General features: G+C 33.2%; 3 protein-coding genes and 1 pseudogene across 3 annotated transcripts; all 4 read right to left on the reverse strand.

The window, feature by feature from the left end:
* Positions 1–502: 502 nt before the first annotated feature.
* Positions 503–8,393, reverse strand: LOC135135009 (cathepsin B-like; annotated as a pseudogene).
* Positions 8,394–8,665: 272 nt separating this feature from the next.
* LOC135135008 (cathepsin B-like) lies at positions 8,666–9,956 on the reverse strand. Its single transcript, XM_064063942.1, has 4 exons — positions 9,549–9,956; positions 9,292–9,492; positions 8,977–9,235; positions 8,666–8,926 (listed from the first exon to the last, which is right to left on the reverse strand). Exons 1-4 carry the CDS (start codon positions 9,888–9,890, stop codon positions 8,721–8,723), a joined length of 1,008 nt encoding a protein of 335 aa, XP_063920012.1. The 5' UTR covers positions 9,891–9,956; the 3' UTR covers positions 8,666–8,720.
* A 4,170-nt stretch (positions 9,957–14,126) lies between these two features.
* Positions 14,127–15,578, reverse strand: LOC135134918 (cathepsin B-like). Its single transcript, XM_064063806.1, has 4 exons — positions 15,131–15,578; positions 14,879–15,079; positions 14,439–14,697; positions 14,127–14,382 (listed from the first exon to the last, which is right to left on the reverse strand). The coding sequence occupies exons 1-4, from the start codon at positions 15,470–15,472 to the stop codon at positions 14,177–14,179; spliced, it is 1,008 nt and encodes a 335-aa protein (XP_063919876.1). The 5' UTR covers positions 15,473–15,578; the 3' UTR covers positions 14,127–14,176.
* A 337-nt stretch (positions 15,579–15,915) lies between these two features.
* On the reverse strand, positions 15,916–17,321 carry LOC135134919 (cathepsin B-like). The gene is made up of 4 exons (XM_064063807.1): positions 16,876–17,321; positions 16,621–16,821; positions 16,229–16,487; positions 15,916–16,171 (listed from the first exon to the last, which is right to left on the reverse strand). The coding sequence occupies exons 1-4, from the start codon at positions 17,212–17,214 to the stop codon at positions 15,966–15,968; spliced, it is 1,005 nt and encodes a 334-aa protein (XP_063919877.1). The 5' UTR covers positions 17,215–17,321; the 3' UTR covers positions 15,916–15,965.
* Positions 17,322–20,281: the final 2,960 nt, after the last annotated feature.

Below are 20,281 nucleotides of genomic sequence, written 5' to 3' on the forward strand. Positions count from 1 at the left end.
GACAGCAACTAACTTGATGTCATAAATCAAACGAATCGGGAACATTTTTTTAACAGTAAATTTATTTATAGTCATAGCAATATGAAACACAAATCAGTCAAAGCACGCTATCTTAATTAAAGAATCTGGAACGTTAATTAAAATTATGGCTTTCTTTTTCAAGTTGCATTTTTACTGTAAATAATAATAAAACCTTTCGTCACTAATTAATTTTCTTTGATTAAAATAAAGCGAGTAATTCCGGTTAATTCAAAGGTTTGAATGTCCCATTTTCTGCTAAATTGAACGCCGAAGTGGTTTTTTGGTCTTATTACAACGTATTTCAATTTAAGTTTATTACCCCAATAAAAACACAAGTATCTATAAAATCCTGCTTAGGTAGTATATTTTCACCTACTGTGTTCGATCTTACCACTTTTCTACCGACAAACGCGAACCTGCAAATTTTCATCGGGGCAATAGTTGAAATGGATTAGAATTGTAATGAATGAGTTTACAAGGGTGATTGAAAATTTATTTCTTTATTTTTTAATTTATTGTTTGGCAATGTTAAAATTCTTACAGTGCTGGCATGCCAGCTAAAACATGTTCTTCGATGCCACATTCATCGCTTCCTCGTAGTATCTTAAAGAATCCATTGTCACCCCAGTCTTCGTTCCAAGAATTTGCTACCAACCAATAAGGAGTACCTTCTTCTTCACCCCAACCCAAAATTTTGATAGAGTGTCCTCCAACAAGTTCCCCTAAAACGTGTTGATAAACACCTGAAAAACAGTATGAAAAATCTGATCATGCTATAAAATAATGACATTTTTACCACTCTTGTAGGAAAAGAAATCTTCATACACCGAAAAATCAGCTTCCACAGGTCCATAAGTCATAATTTCGGTTTGAATTTGCAGTGTGTTGAGAATGACCGAGTAGGCAGATCCACGTCTTAAGTCTGCATCGTATGTTAATGGGGACGTTTCGTCGCATTCAAATGTGCATTGTGGAGTAGGCTGAATATCTCCACAAGAAGGTAAATCTCCTTCTATGTGGTGTTCACAAGATGAGAATTTATAGGCTTTACATCCCTGAAAAATATCACTGGAACTAATAATAATAATACTCAGTGTTGGGGACAGATACTTTTAAAAGTATCTAGATACAGATATAGATATATGGAAGATAAAAGTATCTAGATACAGATTGTTTTCGATTTTTTCGAAATATATCTAGATATAGATACAAGAAAACATATACTTTTTGAAGCTTTGGCTAATAAAATAACTGAAAACATCTTTATGTATTTTTTTTATGTATTGTTTAATTAATTTTTTAAAATGAACAAAATTTCGAACGTATTGTCACCTAAATTATTTCTTCTTGGTGTCAGAATTTGGTTTCCGCTACTAAACACCCGTTCCACAGGTGCAGAAGAAGGGATTGTGGTATTAAATTTAAAAAATAAACATTTTACTGTAGCATAGTTATTCAAGACTGAAAATGTTTTTCTTTTTTCCTGCAAATAGGCCATCGCTTCGCTGTTTGATGTGTCGCAAATTGTGCAATATTTATTACGTACGCTTAAAAAGAATATTTTTTTTTGTTTTTATTCCCATACTACAGTCTCCAAATTGTGTTTGAGTATATCTAAAACTAATAAATAGTTTACAAGGTTTTATATCCAAAGACAAAAATAGTTGAATCTAAAGGATTTGGGTTCGGGAAATTCAAATCTGAAAGCAGAAAAAATCCACTTTTTGAGATATATATGCCAAAATAAGTCTTATCTTAGTAAGTACTAGCTAATATAAGACTGATTTTGGTAAGCTAAGATAAGAGTGATTTTGGCAAATGAGATATGACTTAAATGACGTATCCTAAAAAAATCTATTTTGTCAAACGATGCCTTTGATATTATTAATATCCGACAGATATGACTCTACTGTCAGTAATTTAAGGTTATCTAAATTAAGCACATTTTACAAGTTATGACGTTAGTAAATGACAACTGCCCAATATTTTATGAATGAAACTGTACTAGCCCCGCCCACCGGCCCCCTATTTTCTCATAGGATATGTCATTTGCCAAAATAAGACCTATCTTAGCAAGGACTAGCCCCTCCACCCGCCTCCTATTTTCTCAGAGGATGTCATTTGCCAAAATAAGACTTATCTTAGTAAATACGAGCTAAGATAAAACTGATTTTAGCAGATGACATACCCTCTAAGAAAAGAGAGGGTGGGTGGGTGGGGCTAGTATCTGCCAAGATAAGACTGATTTTGGCAAATCAAATATCCTCTAAGAAAAGAGGCGGCGCTAGTGCCTGCTAAGAAAACAATGATTTTGGCAAATCACATAGCCTCTAAGACAAGAGAGGGTGGGTGGGCGGGGCTAGTACTCGCTAAGATAACTGATTTTGGCAAATGAGGTATGTCTTAAATGACGTATCCAAAAAAAAAAAAAATAATTAAATTATTATAAGAAAAGAAACTAGAGGCTCCAAAGCACTTTTAAATTCTTTCGAAACAGGAATACCTAGAACCTCAAAATTGTTTTAAATTTCGAAACGCAGTTTTTTTTTCTCTATCTGAAAATGTATCACTTCCTCTTCTACCTCAGTTTTTACAGTTGTATATTGCCAAAATCAGTCTTATCTTAGCAAGTACTAGCCCCACCCACCCACCCCATTTTCTCAAAGGATCAGTCATTTTCCAAAATAAGCCGTATCTTAGTAAATACTAACCCCGCCCACCCGCCCCCTATTTTCTCAGAGAATATGTCTTCCATTGTCTCCTACCTATCCTCATTCTCCATGTTCACCTTCTTTTTTATTTCCGCTTAGTAGTTGCCACTCCCCTGTTGTATTGTGTTAAGTTTCGAAAATAATGAAAAATGAGTCGAAATTTGAAAAAGGACGACAAAGGACGATAAAGGGAGAAAAGGACGAAAATGACGAAAACTGACGAAAAGGACGAGAAGGACGAAAAAGGACGAAACAGGACGAAAAAGGACAATCTTGCAATTAAGCCACGTCCCTTGATCTGACGACGAATGAAAAATTCATCACAATAAAGATAGGGGTGGGCGGGTGGGGCTTAATTGACACGACACTTCTAACTTCAAATTCATAAAAACCAATAAAATTCAAAAACGGTGGTGGGTGGGATTAGTTTTACGTTTTTAGTCTAGATTTTGTTGTTGGTAAAATTCCCCTTTTGTCCAATGGAATGAGTGATCAAGAGGAAAACCGGGTGGGTGGGCTTTGAATTTTTAGAAGCTGATTAGGCCACTCGACAAAATAAAATTCATTTTCCACCTAATCAGATAAGGCAATAAAATTCAAAAGTGGAGGTGGGTGGGGTTAGTTTTACCTTTTCGTTTAGATTCCAATGTTTATCAATATAAAAACCGCATTTTTGTCCAATAAAATGAGTGATCAGAAGGAAAACTGGGCGGGTGGGCGGGGCCACTTTGAATCTTCTCAGACTTTCGCAGATTTTATCAGACTCTTCTACATTCCTATGGATTTTTTCCAAATCTCCCAATTTCTTTAAGATTGCTTCGGATTCTCTCAGATTTTCACAGAATTTTGTAAATCCTCCCAGATACCTTCAGATTCTTTCCGAGTTGCTCGGATTCTATCAGATTCTTTTAAATTCTTTCAAATTCCTTTAGATCTTTCCAGATTCCCTACGACTTTTGTTGATATTCTTAGATTTCCTCAGAATTTTTTAGCAAAGTATTTTTAGATCGTTTCAGATCCTTCCAGATTCTTTAAAATGTTTCCAGGACTCTTCCAGGTTCTTCTGCATTCTTCTAGATCCTTCTAGATTATTCTAGGTTCTTCTAGATTCTTTCCGATTCTCTCAGATCTCTTCAGGTTTCTTCAGATTCTTTCCGATTTTCCCAGGTTCTCTTAGATTCTTTCAAATTCCCTCAGATTCTTTCAAATTCCCTCAAATTTTTCACAGATTGCTTCAAATTCCCTCTGATTTCCTCAAATTGTTTCCGATTCTTAAGCTTTTTGAGATTCTTTCGGATTGTTTCAAAATCTTTGGAATTTTTTCAGATATTTTTAGATCGTTTCAGATCCTTCCAAATGTTTCCAAATCGCTTCCGATCCTTTCTGACACCTGCGGACTCTTCCAGGTTCTTCCAGATGCTTCTAGGTTCTTCCAGATTCTTATTGATTTTTCTAGATTCTTCTAGATTCTTTCCGATTTTCTCAGGTTCTTTTAGATTCTTTCAAATTTTCTCAGATTTTTCTCAGATTGCTTCAAATTCCCTCTGATTTTCTCAAATTGTTTCCGATTCTTAAATTTTTTGGAATTCTTTCGGAGTGTTTCAGAATCTTGAATTTCTTTAGATTTTTTTTAAAAACAGAAATCCTCGAAATCCTTTCAAAATTTTCACTTCCTTTCACTTACTTTCAGATCGTTCCAATTCGTTTCAAATTTTACATATTTATCTAAGTCTTTTAGACTCTCCGTGATTCTTCGAGATCTTCTCAGATTCTGGCAAATTCTTTCAGATTCTTCCAGATCCATATCGATTCTTTCAGATTCTTTCCGAATCTCCCAATTTCTTGAAGATTGCTTCGGATTCTCTTAGATTCTCACAGATTTTTTCAAGTTCTCCCAGATACTTTCAGATTCTTTTCGAGTCTGTCGGATATAAATAGCCATCTTTTCAGAACAAAGAACTTAAAACATGGTTACAATGGCACATTTTTGTAAGGAAATATGGCTTTTGGAATTATGAAGCGGAGCCTAATTGCTAAATGGATATTTCCTTATACAAATTTTCCATTTTAAACATGTTTTAAGTTTCATGTTGCGGAAAGAAGTCTATACATATTAAAACGAAAAAGCAAAATGTAAGTCCGCCCACCCTCCCACCCCATCTCAATTGTAATGATTTTTTGTATTCACCGTGAACCAAGAGGGCGGAGCTTAAGTGGAAAGTACTTAATTCTTTACAAAAAATTAAAAACATGCTTTTGGTTTTATAAAAGTAAAATTGGCAACACTGCACACACCTAATGCGTGAATACCTCCGGCTTTCTTTCTGGTTTCTTAGTAACGATGATGACTGAAATCCACCTTCGCTTTATATCAGGAAAACACAGTTGTCAAATGGAATTTTATCAAATTATTACAAAAGCAACACACCCATATCTTTGTGCATTCTAACGGAAATTGTAATTAAACATGGTCATGGGCGAGAAAAATATTAACTAAAAGTTTTACTACTAGTTATTCTGATAATGAATGAGTTGTTTAGTTGTTAAACGTAGCAAAAGAACCAATTTTAAAATCATTATAACTCCACCAAAATGTGAGAAGGATTTCTTTTTACTATTTTTCCCAGACTCACCAGTTGATTGTTAAGAGCGTAGCGGAGAGTGAATTCGTCATTTTCCAGACACCCGGTATATGGAGCAAATATGTATCATTTTAAAAGATCATTTCCGTAAATAAGTAACATGAGTGTCAATTTTTCAAGCTACTAGATTGTCATCAATGTTTTATTTAAAATTTTTCAAGTACTGATTTTAGAATAATTGGTTGCTTTTGATTTTTCTACGGGAAGTGATAATAAAAATGTGAGGTTGGCCTCACAAAGATATTTTAAAATGATACAAATTTGCTCAAAGAAATACAGGTTTATCTTTAAGAATAAAGAAGTTACAGGGGTTGTATCAAGTAAAAGCAACACCCAGTATATATTATAAACATTATGATTGAAAATTACAAATGATAAACCCTTGCGTTTTATTGGCAGTACTGTCAATTTCCCTTATAATAGACCAACAGTAACACATTTTCGTCCCAAAAACCTTGATATCTTCTTTTTAAGCATATTTCAACAGGTCTTCCCGCTTTAGGTACTATAATTTTACTACAAACATAACAAAACTGATTTGCATTTACTTTGCACGATCTCGAAGACATTTTTTATGCGACAATGGTGCATTAACATGAATCAGTCTAACACCAACGTGAAGGTAAAAGCAAAATTCATTATTTTGGATTTATGAAAAACCCTGACGTGATACGGATTATCCGTTTTTGGATTCGTTGTCAGTAAGTAATTTAGAAGTAAAAAATATTTTTTAATTTTTGGATACGAAAAAAGTTTAAATTTGTAAACTAGTGTAATTATCTCCAGCATTAAAATTAATATTTCAAAAGAATACAGGAAATGATTATTCTGTGCTGAAGGTCTGTTGTCGGCAACCTGTCATAAATTATTATTCGGCAATATCGGCTTACGATGTTTTTATGACCATGTCCGGTAATCGTCTATCCCGGTGCGGCAGGTATATACATTTTAGGAAGAATTGCTGGTTCCGTGTAAGGCAAAATAAGTACAATTCCTTAGAAAGGTATTTAAACCCCTTATAGGATCAAAGGCTGCCTGGCAGGCCGGAATCACCAGAGTGCAACTTTAAATTTTCAGATTTTTGTTGAAACGCATTTTATTTGAATCTCGTTTCACGATTTCTGAGAATATATCACGATAAATTATTCTACTGAGGGTTGTAAAAATATTAATTTTATTGCCCAAGATTTACACTTAAACATAATCGGCACATTCTAGGGCAAAACGGACCTGCCAAGCCCGCCTCGCGTTAGGTCCAACAATGAAAAAGTGAAGAAATGACACATGTGGCAACAGGAAAAGATGCTACATTTGTCTGAAAAATAAAGGTATAAAACAGTAACAAATATGCGATTTATGCGAGAGAAATGTATGTATTGAACATTCGATTAGTCGATTACAGAACTAATTTGTGCTAATTGAAAACATTAATCATTATGTAACACGCAATTCTTATTTTCTAAAAATAATAACATACCTTAAACAAATATTTTTACTATTAAAATTACTCTTATTTAATAACACAAATACAACCAGCGGGCCTACCGGACCCGGGTTGCTCAGGTACATAGATAAAATGGATTGCCCCGATAAGCGTAAAACGCAATGAATAGTGAATTGTGGTTTATGGTTTTTAAAATACAATCTTACCATGGCTTAGATTTATTACCCCTCAGGATTATATTTAAAGATGTATAGTGAACCAAGACCTATAAGGTTATATGGCCATCATAAAAGTAGTTGACCGCAAATAAATACCCCCTTTGTGTGGTTCGCATTAAGCTTACCGGTTGGCAATAAATCAACTTCTAAACATTTCTTGCTCATATTTAACAGGGCCGGCTTTCAAAGCGAGTGGTTATTTCGGAACCCTCAGCGGCTGCAGGTAGTAAAGAAATAGTGGAGTGGTGGATTTTCATATTTAGTGAAAGCCGCCCCTGAACGAAACCACAAGAGCCGGTCGAGCTGCAGTGGACACGTTATTTACGACCCTAAAACCTTTTCTATTGTAAACAACTTAACTTCGACACAATGGGATGATTTTATGATGGCCATATAACCTTATAACTCTTGGTTCACTATATAAGTACTGAAGGCTACAATGTAGGAAATGATGGTATTCAAAATATGAAAATTTCCGTGACAGAAGACTATTAGTGGACCTCTTACCTCTATTTTTGTTTATGTGACCAAAATCACCAACATAAAGTATCAAAAATTACTAACTAGTATAACTCAACTAATAACTACTGAAAAAAAGTGAAATAAAAAAATGTATCTGTATCTGCGCCATTAATTTTGTATCTAGATACAGATATTTTGTGCTTAAATTCGATTTTATCTAGATACAGATACTAGATACCCAAAAAGGTATCTAGATACTTTATTTATATACAAGTATCTAGATACTGCCCAACACTGATAATACTTCATCGTATTCGTTGGAGTGTAATTATTCCTCAACTTACATCTGTACTTCCATAACCTCCACCAGTGATAATACCAGGTATCGTCCAGGCAAGCCAAGCATATTCAGGATACCCACCGTCACACCCCTGTCCACAACTGAAGCAACACTCTACCAGATCTTCAGCCGAAATGCTAATTTTAATTGTTGCATTTGAATGAATGCACGTTCTGTCGCTCATCGCTTCGACTGCACCAAAGGCCTAATATTTATAAACTTTAACAATTACCTGTAAAATATTTACACCATGCCCAACAAGATGTTGCCAATAATGGATGCACATTCTGGCCAAGCTTCTCTTGCATCAAATGTCAGGGGGACATCTTGAGCATCTATCACGTGAGTTCTAACAAGTAATTTTGGAACATTTTTAAGAAGATTTTTGAGTTTGGAAAATGAAGTGTTAGAAGCGAAGTTTCTGCCTGCTTTCCATGTCGTCTTCTTGTTGTTGATCGAATTTATGAAGTCATCTGACAAGGGATATTTTTCTTTGTTGCCAAAAGTTAGAGTCAATGTTGCCAAAGCAATGGCAAGTAGTAACGAACACTTCATTTTAATATTTTTTATTATAGTGGGGGTAGCTACTTATAGCGATTTTGATCTGCTAGACGTATATAAGTGGCTTGTTATAAAGCTGATAAAGCAAAACAATAGCTATTGAGGAATTTTTACGTGAGATCTCAGTGATTGTCGTCAGTGAGAATAATCAAAGTTCGAAACGGTAAATGTTAACTTTAAGTGGATCTCTTAAAAATAAATACATTGATGTACTTTTAATCTGATGGCAACTTTATCTGATTTGTTAAGTCTATGTACACAAAAACTAGTATTATTATTATTTTATTCAACTTTCTCTAATACAATTGTTGATAACTCAATTTACAATTCCGGAATTCCTCCAAGAATGTCGCCTTCAATTCCACACTCGTTCGCACCTCTCAAGATTTTGAAGTATCCATTGTCACCCCAGTCTTCGTTCCAAGAATTAGCTACCAACCAATAAGGAGTATCATCTTCTACACCCCAACCCAAAACTTTAATAGCGTGTCCTCCTACCATATCTCCTGAAACGTGTTGGTACACCCCTAAAAAACATAAGATATAGATGTTGTTTTGCAGATTTAGTGGTACATACCACTCTTGTAGGACAAGAAATCTGCGTATACGCTGTAGTCAGCTTCCACGGGTCCATTGGTCATAATCTCGGTTTGAATTTGTGATACATCACTGCTGATACCGTAGGCTGATCCATGTGTTAGATCACTTTGATATGTGAGCGAAGATCCGCTGTCACATTCTTTTTTGCAAGCTGGCGTTGGCTGAGTATCTCCACACGCTGGTAGATCACCGTCAACATGGTGTTCACATGGGGCAAATGAATAGGCTTTGCAGCCCTAAACAAATATTGTTTCTTGGAATAACAGGACGTTGATTTTGAAACTATACTTACATCTGTTGTTCCGTAATTTCCCCCAGTAACAATACCATCTTCTGACCAATAATACCACGCCATTTCGGGCCATCCTCCGTCGCACCCCATTCCACAAAGACCGCAACAGTCGAGTAAATCTTCAGCTGAAATGCTAACCTTCACCGTTGCGTTAGAATGTATGCAAATTCTGTCGCTCATTGCTTCCACTGCTCCAAAAGCCTGAAATTGGGACAACGATATCAAATCTAGTTTCGATTGAATATTATTAAACATACCCAACAAGAACCGCACTCTGATTGGTCTCTTATATTACCAATAACGGAAGCACATTCTGGCCAAGCTTCTCTTGCATCGAACGACTCCGGAATAGCTTGTAAATCAACTTTGTGGGTCTTGATGGGCAATTTGTAGGGGTTTTCCGTTCTGGGTAGAACACCAAGAAGATTTTTAATTTGAGGCAACGGAGTGTTGGCATCGAAGTTTCTTCCAGCCTTCCATGTCGTTTTTTTGTCGTTGATTGACTTTATAAACTCGTCTGAGAGTGGGTGAAGTTTCTTGTTTCCATAAGTTATGGCAAATGTTGTAAGAACTACAGCACAAAGTAGTACACACTTCATTTTGACGAATACGGTTAACACATATAAGTGTGAAAACTGGGAGAACTGTGAGGAGTTCTAAAGTCACGTCCTTTTTATAATATGTCCGTAAGAGTTACGTGTGCATTAATTGACTTAACAATGTTATCAATAGTTGATCGGTCTTGAAATGTAGACAGAAGTGGTTAATTGATAGGATGTTTTATTGTTTTCTAAAAGTCGAACAAACAAAGTCACTGATTATTGTTAAACAGGATGTAATTATCTTAATTTCAAAGTGCAATGTTAACAAATCAGTGATATACCTACTTGTGGGTACGTCGCCTGAGAACTTGTTCGATCTACAGACCAGAGCGCACTCAGGCCAATATCGACTCTAAGCAATTTATCTATAAGCCGACTTTCGTTAGAGCTGATCTCATACACATTCTCTACGAAGAACTAACCCGTTTCGAGCATCTGGTCGGACTTAACAACGAATAAGTGAACAAAGTGCTTGAACATCTTAACGATTTAAAACATAGTGTTCTCGAATGACAAAATTTACATTTCAAATTGTATTATCAAATGGTAAAACGCTCACCAAAATTTGTCACCAATAATGAAATGACCCAATCTCCAAATTTTACAATAGTAGATGTAATTTAAATTTTAAATCCTCCGCTTATAGTTTATGAATCCGCACTGAGTTTTCAGCTTAGATGTCAAGATTTTTGGAAAATAAATCAACAACATTTTCCAATTTATAGAAGCATGTTAAATCGTTAGTCAAAATTTATCAGTTTTCTGTTGTTTCAATAATACGACTTCTCAATTTTTGTCCTCTTCAATTATCGATTTTTCAATTTTTTAATTTTGACGTTTCTAAATTTTCAGTTTTCCGATTTCTGAAGTAATCTTTTTTTTTATTTTCCCATTTCTCAACTTCCCAAAGTTTCGAGTTTTCACTTCTTCAATTCTTCAATTTTTCGATTATCCAATTTTCCAATTTTTTAATTTCTCAATTTTTTGGATATTTCTTTCATTTTTCAATATTTCAATTTTTTGATTTTTCAATTTTTGGACTCCTGAATTTTTTGATTTCTCGATTTTTTAGTTTTTGGATTTTCAATTTTTCGTTAAACGTTAGATTTTTCAATTTTTCGACTGTTTTAAATTATCAATTTCTAAAATTCTAGGTATTTGATTCAGTTCTTCTCTATTTCAATTTTTCAATTTTCCGAATTGTTAAATTTTCGATTTTCCAATTTTCCTTTTTTAAAATTTTTCAATTTTTCAATTTTTCAATTTTTTGATATCTCGCTTTACCGAATTCAGATGTTTCGATTGTTCAATTTCTCGATTCATCAATTTTTTAATTTTTAACATTTTTTCTCGGCTTTCGGCTCCTCTATTTCTCAATCCTCTGATTTTTCGATTTCTCAATGTCCCAGTTTTTAATTTTTGGGTATTTCGATTTTTGGATTTCTCGGTTTTCCGATTTTTTATTTTTGGGCTTTTCAGTTATGCGATTATTTTGATTTTTCAGTTAACCGATTTTTCAATTTTTTAAATTCTGGAGTTTGAATTTGTCGATTTTTCATTATTGTGTTATTTTATAATTTCAATGTTTTAATTTTAGATTTTCCGATTTCTAGATTTTTTGTTTTTTCATTCTTCAGTATTTTTATTTTTCAATTTTTCAGACTTTGACGTTGCTAAATTTTCAATTTTCCGGTTTCTCAATTAATCTATTTTTGAATTTTCCCATTTCCCGACTTCTCCAAGTTTCGATTTTTCAGTTCTTCAATTGTTCGATTTTTCGACTATTCTTATTTGGTTTTTCGATTTCTCAATTTTCCAATTTTTTAATTGCTCAATTTTTGGATATTTCTTTCAGTTTTGGGATTTTTCAATATTTCGTTTCTTCGACTTTTCAATCTTTCGACTTCTGGATTTTTCGTTTTTTAAATTTAGATTTTTCAATTTTTCGACTGTTTTCGATTTTGACCTATTTTGGTTTCTCATTTTTCGACTTCTCCACTTTTCGACTCGTAGATTTCTCGTTCTTTTGATTTTTCGATGTTTCGGTTTTTGAATTATCCGATTTTTCAATTTTCCAATTTTTGTAATTGTCGAATTTCGATTTATCGATTTGTACATTTTTCAGTTTTTCGATGTTTAAATTTTAGATTGTTGAATTCTTATTTTTTTGATTTTTTGATGTTTAGAATTCTCCATTTTTTTATTTTTCGGTATTTTGATTTTTAGCTTTTTCGACTTTTCGATTTTTCAGTTCTTCAATATTTTTTTAATTTCTCAAATTTTGACGTTTCTGAATTTTCAGTTTTCCGATTTCTCAATTAATCAATTTTTTGATTTTCCCATTTCTTGACTTCTCAAAGTTTCGATCTTTCAGTTCTTCAGTTCTTCAATTTTTTGTTTTTTCAGGTTTTTGATTTTTCAATTTTTCAATTTTTTAAGTTTGCGATTTTTCGACTATGCTTTTTTGACTCTTCGATTTCTCAATTTTTCAATTTTTTAATTTCCTAAATTTTGGATATTTCGTTCAATTTAGTGATTTTACAGATTTTCGATTCTTCATTTTTTTTTGTATTTTTCGTTTTTTAAACTTTAAGATTTTTCAATTTTTCGAATGTTTCATACTTCGATTTCTCAATTTTTCAATTTTTTAATTTCCTAAATTTTGGATATTTCGTTCAATTTAGTGATTTTACAGATTTTCGATTCTTCATTTTTTTTTGTATTTTTCGTTTTTTAAACTTTAAGATTTTTCAATTTTTCGAATGTTTCATACTTCGATTTCTCAATTTTTCAACTTTTGGATATTTTAACTTTTCAGTTTTCAAAATTTTAGGTTTTTCGATTTCTCGAGTTTTCAGTTCTTCTATATTTTAATTTTTCAATTTTCGGAATTTTTAAATTTTCGATTTTTCAATTTTTTTTTAATTCTTCGATTTTTCAATTATCCGATTGTTCAATATCTCGATTTTTAAGTTTTAGATTTTCGAATTTTAATTTTTTTGAATTTTTCATGTTTGGATTTTTCGATTTTACATTTTTCGATATTTGAATTTTTCAATGTTTTAATTTTAGATTTTTCGATTTCTCGATTTTTCAGTTCTTCAATATTTCTATTTTTCAATTTTTCGATTTTTTAATTTTGTCGTCTTAGTTTTTCGATTTTTAAAATTTTTCGACTTTTCAATTTTTGGATTTCCCGATTTCTCAGGTTTTTCAACATTATCAGTTTTGGGAATTTTTCAATTTCTGGTTTTTTTAATATTTTAATAGTTTGATCTTTCTATTTTAAAAATTTTTTCTTCGTCGGTAATTTAGTTTTTCAATTTTTCGAGTTTTCAATCACTCGATCATATCGCGTTTTGCTAAAAGTAAAAGTAAAAAATAGCCACCAAAATTGTGACAAAAATATGTAAAAATGGATAAAAAATAGAACACAAAAAACATAAAAATAACTGCACTTTCCTGAAAAAAATCTATTGCACAATTACGGTTCCACTAGTATTGCTAATTTAGGACGTGGTGTTAGTACCCAAGACAATCAAAGAATTAATTAGTTAACCACAAAATAGTTGCATGTCAAAATCGAGTGAAACATGTGAGATGTGGTATATGTTTGTAAATAAAAGCATCTAAATAATAACTATACAGAAATTCTAAACGCTTAGGGTCGACATTGGCCTAAGCGCGCTCCGGTCTGTGGATCAAACAAGTTCTCAGGCGACGAGTCATTAAAGTAGTAAATAATATTTTTATTAAATTTTAACTAAGTACTGGTATTAACTGCAATATGATAAATATACGTAGGTAGTTAATAATAGTAGTTGTATCAATAACTAATAAGTATATAAATCTAAGTTTCAGTTATTTTTTAAATGAGGTTCCCCTGTTTTTAATTATTTCTTCAAACTACTACTATTTAATGGCGGAAATACGATTGATGTCTTTGTTACTATGATCCTGTACAGCAAAACGAAAAAGTGAGGTTGCATGCTTGTGTAAAAGTTCATTTGTTTAAGGTTGAGTATAAATAGTTGAGTTGAAACAATTTGTATTTTAAATAGGTAATAAATGTAAATTTACATATTTATTACCATAAACCTTCCGTAAAAACTACATTCATTAAATTAAATAAAAAATAAAGGGGTTTTTCGAGGAGTAAGTATAACACACTACATATGTCATAAAGCAATTTTGAAAACTTAGTTTAATTTTGGTATAAGTAATAATAACTCATTGCAAATAACACTTTATTAATTACCAGCACTAACAGTGTTGTTATTACTCTACAAATTTGGTAATCCGCCTATAATATCGGCTTCAATTCCACATTCATTTTCGCCCCGCAAAATTTTGAAATAGCCTCTATCTCCCCAGTCTTCATTCCAGGAGTTCGCAGCCAACCAATAGTCTACACCATCTTCGACACCCCAGCCTATAATTTTAATAGCATGTCCACCTTCGTAGTCGCCTTGGGTATGCTGGTATACGCCTTAAATAAAATAATTCCATAAATGTAAAAAAGACGTGGTTAAACCAAAAATATACCAGAACTGTAACTGGGAAAATCTTCATAAACGTCGTAATCTGCCTCAACAGGTCCATTGGTCATAATTTCAATCTGAATTTGTTTTACCGATTGCATGATGCTATATGCACTTCCAGTTGTTTTATCGTCTGCGTAAACTAGGTCTATTCCATCGTCGCAAGCGCTTTTGCATGTAGGAGTTGACTGAATGTCACCGCAAGCCGGAAGATCACCATCAACATGGTGTTCGCAGGGAGTAATAGAGTATGCTTTACAACCCTAAGGAATTATTCTTTGTTAATACATTTGGTAGTTCTTTTTCTCTTTAATTTTAACTGAGCATTTCCAATGACAAGTTAAAGAAACTTTGTACCAGTTTACTCAGTTCGAAATTATGATGTTGAAGAAACAATAATCTTTTGTAAATAAATTGACACAAAGGAGTAATTACAACGCTTACATCTTTACTGCCATAAAGACCACCCGTGACAATTCCCTTCTGTGACCAGTACAACCATGCTTCATCCGGCCAACCTCCATTGCAACCATCTCCACAATCTGTACAGCAATCGTTCAGATCTTCAGCTGAGATTAGTACTTTAGTTTTTGCGTCGGAATGAATACAGATTCTGTCGCTCATAGCTTCGACGGCTCCAAAGGCCTAAAATCATAATATTAGAAATATAAAAAAAAAATTAGAAACTGTAGTTACCCAACAAGAACCGCAAGAAGCTTGATCCCTGATTGTTCCGATTATGTCTTCACAATCTGGCCAACCTTCTCTTGCATCAAATGTAATTGGTATCTCTATATCGTCTTCTGGGTGAATTTTTAGAGGCAATTTAGGAGCATTTTCTTTCCTGGGAAGGACACCAAGCAGTTGCCTGATTGAAGACATCGGAGTATTCACGTCGAAGTTTCTTCTAGCTTTCCAGGTTGTATGTTTGTTGTTAATGGCATCGATGAATTCATCCGACAGAGGGTGAAGCTTTTCGGCGCCGTGGCTTAGAGCAATTGTTGCAAAAATAGCAACAGAAAGAAGGAGACCCTTCATTGTGGCTGAGAGTACAAGCCTTAGGTTGAAATGGATATAATTTTACAGATGCGATGCTTGCTGAAGTGCAGTCAAACACTACACAGATCTAACTGAAGGTTAAGTGGAAAATTCTGTAAATATAGATTTTTATAACAGGACGTGATTTGGTGATTTAAACAATGTTATCAATGATTGCATCTTCAAGAGAGTCTATTCTATTCAATATTGACGAGACCACTTGTATGGCATCTGTCGATACTGTACGATTAGGTTTTAATTTATTGAAGGTTTGAAAATTTTGAGTAGGTAAGAATAATAATTATCTGTGAATTTAATTCATGAAACTAAATGTCACTGAGAGGTCTTTGCGAAGCCTAGCGATAACAATTTACGTATGAGATAATGTAGTGTGTTACCACTATCTAAAACTTAGCTTAATTTTGGTATAAGTAAATAATTCATTGCATATAACACTTTATTAACTCTCAGAAGTAACAGTACTTTTACTAAATTACAAATCTGGTATTCCGCCTATAATATCAGCTTCAATTCCACATTCATTTTCGCCACGCAAAATTTTGAAGTAGCCATTATCTCCCCAGTCTTCATTCCAGGAGTTCGCAACCAACCAGTAATCTGTACCATCTTCGACTCCCCAGCCTAGAATTTTAACAGCATGTCCACCTTCGTAGTCGCCTTGAGTATGCTGGTATACGCCTTAAATAAAATAATACCATAATTTTAAAAAAAGACGTGGTTAAACCAAAAATATACCAGAACTGTAACTGGGAAAATCTTCATAAACGTCATAATCGGCCTCAACAGGTCCGTTGGTCATAATTTCAATTTGAATTTGTTTTACTGATTGCGCTATGCTGTATGCACTTCCAGTTCTTCTGTCTTGTTTGTAAACTAGATCTACTCCTTCGTCGCAAGTGGACTTGCATGTAGGAGTTCGTTGAATGTCACCGCAAGCCGGAAGATCACCATCAACATGGTGTTCGCAGGGAGTAATAGAATATGCTTTACATCCCTAAAGAATTACTAATGAATAAATTGTGATATGGATTTGATTTTAGATTTTAGATGTAACTGCACCATCATAAAAATGGTCAAAATATTTAAAAATTTTCAATTGTTGATAACAATACTAAATGTGCACTTACATCTGTAGTACCATAAAGTCCTCCCGTGACAATTCCCGTCTGTGACCAGTACCACCATGCTTCATCTGGCCAACCTCCATTGCAACCGTCTCCGCAATCTGAACAGCAATCATTCAGGTCTTCAGCTGAGATTAGTACCTTAGTTTGTGCATCGGAATGAATGCAGATTCTGTCACTCATAGCTTCGACGGCTCCAAATGCCTAAAATTATAATATTGGAAAAAATAAAAAAAAAAAGTTAGAAACAGTAGTTACCCAACAGGACCCGCAAGCAGCTTGATCCCTGATTGTTCCGATTATGTCAGCACAATCTGGCCAAGCTTCTCTAGCATCAAATGTTTCTGGTATATCTGCGTCTTCTGGATGAATTTTCAGAGGCAATTTACGAGCATTTTCTTTCCTGGGAAGGACACCAAGCAGTTGCTTGATCGAAGACATGGGAGTGTTCACGTCGAAGTTTCTTCTAGCTTTCCAGGTTGTATGTTTGTTGTTAATAGCGTCGATGAATTCATCCGACAGAGGGTGAAGCTTCTCGGCGCCGCAGCTTAGAGCAACTGTTGCAAAAATAGCAACAGAAAGAAGGAAACACTTCATTCTGGCTAAGAGTACAAGTCTTGGTTGAAATGGTAAATTGTTACAGATGCGGTGCTTGCTGGAGTGCAGTCAAACACAACACAAATCTAACTGAAGGTTAAGTTGCAGTTCATGTAAATATAGGTTCTCTGGTGAGACGTGATTCGGTGATTTAAACAATGTTATCAAAGATTGCATCTTCAGAAGAGTATCTTCTATTCAATATTGAAGAGACCACTTGTCTGGCATCCTTCGATACTTTGTGATTAGGATTTAATTTTTTCAACGTAGTTTTAATTAATAATGTCTTTTAATTAATCTGTCCAATAACTACCCAGGCAGCAGACTGTCGTCTAATTGACGTCAATTTTTGGTCATAACTCGTCGGCGACGCCATTTGTCCAAATAGTCACGTGATAATGACGAGATTTTTATGACTTACTTCTGACGTCAATTAAAGACGTCAAAAGGCCGTCTTTCCTTCGTCATTTTTTATAGATTATATGATCAATTAAATGTGGATAGTCGTATTCTTTAAAAAGTGGCCTTCATAATGCTTAATTATATTTAGAGCAAAAAATACAACGGCTTTATTAGAAATACACCAAAGACAAATTTTTTCATTCTAATAATTTCTAATAAAATAATTATTTCTGAAAACTTATTTACTCTGGAATGTTATTTTGTAAGTACCTGCTTGGCAAATTATAAATAGAACATCCGGGGTTGAGCGTATAATAATGAAAAGACCCTACGGCACAAACAAAGTCATAAAAATTCTTTGTCCATTGTCCCTAAAACGGGACAAGGTTTTGAAGAATTCCTTCGTCGAATTTTGATTTTATAAAGACGTTTATAAAGTGATGATGGTTACCAAAAAAATTAGAGAGTGATTAGTATTCAGTTTTATTAAATTTATTTCATCTAATGAAAAAATAATGCTCAACTTCCGTATTTACTATACAATACATCAGATGTTTGGGGTGTGCATTCGGACTTGCCCTTTTTTCGGTATTTATGTTTATTGCACTTCACAGTGAAGCATTCCAATATTTGCAGTTGGTTCTCAACCACCGAAACTTTCTCATGTATCCGTTATTACTCACTTCATTTTTAACGCAGTTTTGTGAAAATTTCTGCCATTCAGTGTAGGTTCTACTTATTTATACTAGGTAAGTTAATATCTAATAAACTAATCATTTTAATTTTTACGTGTTTCTGTTATTTTTGATAACTGTACGTAGATAACAAAAGCAGTTTTTTCAGATAAGCTGGAAAGACCACCATTAATCACTGAAGATACTCCCACTGATTATGAAGAACTTACGGTGGTTGTTTTTGAAAATGAGTCGCCATAAAATATTGTAAAGGTATGTTACTGCAATTTTTTATGAACTAAAGCTAATGTAATGAACATAATTTTATTCTAGATTTGAAACAAATACAAAACACATGTGGGAAACGAAAGAAATGCTGAAGGAAACGAGTGAAAAAATCTCCCAACATGGAAACGTCATCAAATCTGACAACTGAAAAAGAAAACAAAAATAGAAGTTATGCCGCCAAGACCACACCTAAACAAATTTTGACGAATTACAAGATTATATTTGCAAATTAGAACAAGCAGATTTCTTTATAAGTTAAAAAAATACAATGAATTCATATATACATATATAACATAATATTGGATATTATATACAGGTAGATGCCTGTAATACTACGATACTTTTTGGTAACTTACTATACATGGCACATTTCGCTTCATTGTAAAAAGTATTGACAACCAGATTTTCCTGATAGGCTGTACGTTTTTGTCAATGCAACCATTTTACGATTATCCGTTAGATTCAAGTAAATTTAGCATTTTTAAAATGCAGAATTTGTTTTCTGCTTTAAGCTGTAGTCCCTTAAATTTAATAATAGCCAAATGCTTGCTATTGCCCATTGACGAAAAAATGATTGCATTTCCATTAATCCATGCACTCTAACGGGTTTTTCTTTTCAGTGCAATAAATTGAGGCAAACTTAAAAAACTTAGGTTATTGATATGATTGTTAAAACAGAATTAATTTTTAACGGTACTTTTTTGTGTGTTGGGGACAGTCAAGTCGTCGTGAATTAGATAGTTTTACATATAATGTGGTTTTAGAGTGCGTTTTCAAATCAAGTAACTTCAACAATGTGATTCAATTGTCTTTTCCCTTTATTCTAGTTTTTTTGTTTTTGTAAATAGATTTGTTTGTGTTTTTAAGACTGATTTATAGTTTATTATAGTTTTCTTTTAATATTCTTTGTAACTAAATAGATCTCTTCGTGTTTTTGAAATTGATTTTTTTTAAATAGCATATTTTATTGCAACGTTTATTTTTGATTATATATTGTACATTATCCTTTTTTTTTTGTTTATACTAATTATTCTCCTAATTATCTGTATGTAGATTTGTTTGTGTTCTTAGGAGTTTTATCTTTAATTTGTTTAATTGACATATTTTTTTATTTGTTTATTGAAGTTCATTGTTGGTTGTACAGAACTGTAGTAAATTTAATTTTTTTACACTAATTTGTTTTAACTTTAATTAATATATATTTTGTTTTGGTATTTACCTGGTGATTATAACGAATTATAATATTTTATTCAAGGTAAACAATATAAAAATATAAAATTATTTCAGCGTTTTATTTATTGCATATTTTTTTCTAAAAATCAAAATATAAAAAACGTCTTAAAATGGACAATAAATGCCCTCTCTAGGACGTCAGTACATCACGTCAACAGTTCGTTACAAAATGACGACTCTAAAACGTCAGTACATCACGTCAATAGTTCGTTAGAAAATGACGTCATCTGGACGAGACATTTGACCGTCATTGGTACGTCAATATCACGTGAAATCTTTGGTCACTATGACGTAAATGATGACCATTTATTCACATGAAAAAGACGACATCATGTTGCCTGGGTATGAGGAACGATTCCAGACAAAAGTTTTAGCTTTGACGTCATGTACTTAATTTTGGCCCAAAATCGGGATACCAAGTAACTGTCAAAAATAACTTTTGTTGTGATATAAATTAATTGCAGAATGAA

This window comes from Zophobas morio, unplaced genomic scaffold (assembly GCF_036711695.1).
Source record: "Zophobas morio isolate AGI-343-1 ecotype UQ-CSIRO unplaced genomic scaffold, CSIRO_AGI_Zmor_V1 ptg000024l, whole genome shotgun sequence".
Classification (NCBI taxonomy): domain Eukaryota; kingdom Metazoa; phylum Arthropoda; class Insecta; order Coleoptera; family Tenebrionidae; genus Zophobas; species Zophobas morio.

Coding starts and splice junctions, on each gene's coding strand:
- LOC135135008 (XM_064063942.1), bottom strand. CDS start 9,890: ATGAAGTGTGTACTACTTTGTGCTGTAGTTCTTACAACATTTGCCATA. Junction 9,236..9,291: donor GAAATTACGGAACAACAGAT/GTAAGTATAGTT, acceptor ATATTTGTTTAG/GGCTGCAAAGCCTATTCATT. Junction 8,927..8,976: donor TTTCTTGTCCTACAAGAGTG/GTATGTACCACT, acceptor TATGTTTTTTAG/GGGTGTACCAACACGTTTCA.
- LOC135134918 (XM_064063806.1), bottom strand. CDS start 15,472: ATGAAGGGTCTCCTTCTTTCTGTTGCTATTTTTGCAACAATTGCTCTA. Junction 15,080..15,130: donor CTTCTTGCGGTTCTTGTTGG/GTAACTACAGTT, acceptor TTATGATTTTAG/GCCTTTGGAGCCGTCGAAGC. Junction 14,383..14,438: donor TTTTCCCAGTTACAGTTCTG/GTATATTTTTGG, acceptor ATTTTATTTAAG/GCGTATACCAGCATACCCAA.
- LOC135134919 (XM_064063807.1), bottom strand. CDS start 17,214: ATGAAGTGTTTCCTTCTTTCTGTTGCTATTTTTGCAACAGTTGCTCTA. Junction 16,822..16,875: donor CTGCTTGCGGGTCCTGTTGG/GTAACTACTGTT, acceptor TTATAATTTTAG/GCATTTGGAGCCGTCGAAGC. Junction 16,172..16,228: donor TTTTCCCAGTTACAGTTCTG/GTATATTTTTGG, acceptor ATTTTATTTAAG/GCGTATACCAGCATACTCAA.